At 46.2% G+C, this 1,892-nt stretch overlaps 1 protein-coding gene across 1 annotated transcript; it reads left to right on the top strand.

The window, feature by feature from the left end:
• The first annotated feature begins 278 nt into the window (after window positions 1-278).
• Window positions 279-1,398, top strand: LOC146362748 (protein Fer3-like). The gene has a single exon (XM_084920044.1). The coding sequence runs from the start codon at window positions 607-609 to the stop codon at window positions 1,054-1,056; it is 450 nt and encodes a 149-aa protein (XP_084776170.1). The 5' UTR covers window positions 279-606; the 3' UTR covers window positions 1,057-1,398.
• The last annotated feature ends 494 nt before the right edge of the window (window positions 1,399-1,892 follow it).

The raw sequence follows: 1,892 nt of genomic DNA, 5'->3' as shown, positions 1-1,892 counted from the left end.
GTGTGGACACTGTCCTGCCATGGGAACGGACAGTTATTTGCTTTAATTTGCAACAGAAAAGCTTGTGGTGTGTAGTGACTGTTAGAGAATGTTCTGTTTGGCCTTCTCCTCGCTGGTTTAAGTGATAAAAGTGTCATTATTTAGCCTCTGAAGCAGAGGAGAGAGTGCAAACAAGACTGCATGACCCTCTGTTAAGAGCCCTCGTTCTTCAGATGCTCATTAAAGGCCTCCAGGAGGACAGTGCATCAACTGGCAGGGCCGTCGAGCTTGCCTTTTTTTTTTAAAGTCTTTCTCATCCCAGTCACCGGTCGACTGACGGCAAAAATGGGCTCAATTAAGAGCAAGAGGGACATGAAAGATGTCGCGCTGTGAGGTGGTATAGGCGACTTATTAAAACAGCAGGAAGAAGCTCTTGGACTTGGGCCCAATAGGATCTAACCCTGTAGCGCACTGACCGGATTTGGAGAAAGTTGGATTTATTTGATTGGGTGCTTTGGATTGTGTGTCTGGTGAACGACTTTAGTCCGTCTGAGAGCTCTGATTGGAGTCAGTTTCTTAACAGAAAAACGAAAGACAGACTTTCTCTCAAACTGCAGCGCATTGAAGATGGAAATGCAGGGCCGATTTATTGACTCCACGGTGATGAACATTAATGTTATGGAGTATCCCCACAAATATGCTTTAGCACCAAAGCAGCAGGTGGATGCTGCTCCATCCTGTCCAATCAGCCAAAGGCAGTTAAACGAGCCTTCCTGGAGCCGGGAAGCGGAGGACAGTGTGCGCACTGCTCAGTTGGCGATGTGCTCGCCGAGATACTACAGCCGCGGGGCCCGGGGGAACACGAAGGCCAAGCGGAGGAGGATCATCACGGTGGTCCAGCGGCAGGCGGCCAATGTGCGGGAGAGAAAGCGAATGTTCAGTCTGAATGAGGCGTTTGACGAACTAAGGAGAAAAGTTCCTACATTCGCATACGAGAAGAGGCTGTCCCGTATCGAGACGCTGCGTCTGGCCATCGTCTACATCTCCTTCATGATGGACCTGCTGGAGAACACCTGAGACACAACAGCTCAGCTTTATCTATGGCAGACTGAACTAGACTGAAGGCGCCACTCAACCCACCAATGACACAGACATAAATGAGCAGCTGACTTTCCGTGTATGGACCAACAAGAGGGATTCTATTAAGAAATGTCAGATTTTTTGTGGCTGTAAAAACACATACATCGTTGGAGAAAGCTCACTAGGTCAGTGAGAACCGAGATTTCATTAGTTGCATGTGAATCGATGTTGCTTGAAAATAAAAGTACCGCTATGGTCATGTTTGTGTTCTTTGCCTGGACTGCCACGACAAAGAAAGCAAAGTGAAATTTAATTTTGACTAACCTTACTAAACTTAATAAGACCATAATGTCCGCTTAAATGGACAGTTTACAGGCAGTGTTGGATCAAAACATATTTACACTGTCGCATTTAATAAATCCGTTAAGAGGAGATACACATGAATGTCAGCATCTATGGTTGTTGTTATACAGCTCTGAAGCGGTGTGGTTTTCAGCACCGTGGAGAGCTACAGAGGCACGCGCCTCACCTGGCCACTTGAAGGGTGTGGCAAAAAAAAAAAAGCAACTCGAGGTTTTCCTCACTCAGAAAGCGAGAGCACATGAATCATGACTGTTTTCTCCTTGATGGCCAAATATCCTCAAAAGAGTTTAAAAGTGGATCTAAATCACAAATCAAGGGCTCACGGCATGAAGCTGCAGATTATCTTTGTCACTAAGGTGTAAATTGAGTTATTCATGGAGGTGAGATGAAGGTAAACTGAGTGACAAAAACACCACCCACACCAGATGCCCTCTTTCAGTCCTGGATTGATGGAAGAGGCAGAGCTGTTT

The sequence above is a fragment of the Perissodus microlepis genome, chromosome 22 (assembly GCF_051167445.1).
Source record: "Perissodus microlepis isolate ML-2025 ecotype Zambia chromosome 22, ASM5116744v1, whole genome shotgun sequence".
NCBI lineage: Eukaryota > Metazoa > Chordata > Actinopteri > Cichliformes > Cichlidae > Perissodus > Perissodus microlepis.
The sequence above is the reverse complement of the archived record's forward strand: the minus strand, read 5'-3'. Positions and strand labels throughout refer to the sequence as shown.

What these genes read in the sequence shown, in the direction of transcription:
- LOC146362748 (XM_084920044.1), top strand. Translation starts at nt 607, where the DNA reads ATGGAAATGCAGGGCCGATTTATTGACTCCACGGTGATGAACATTAAT.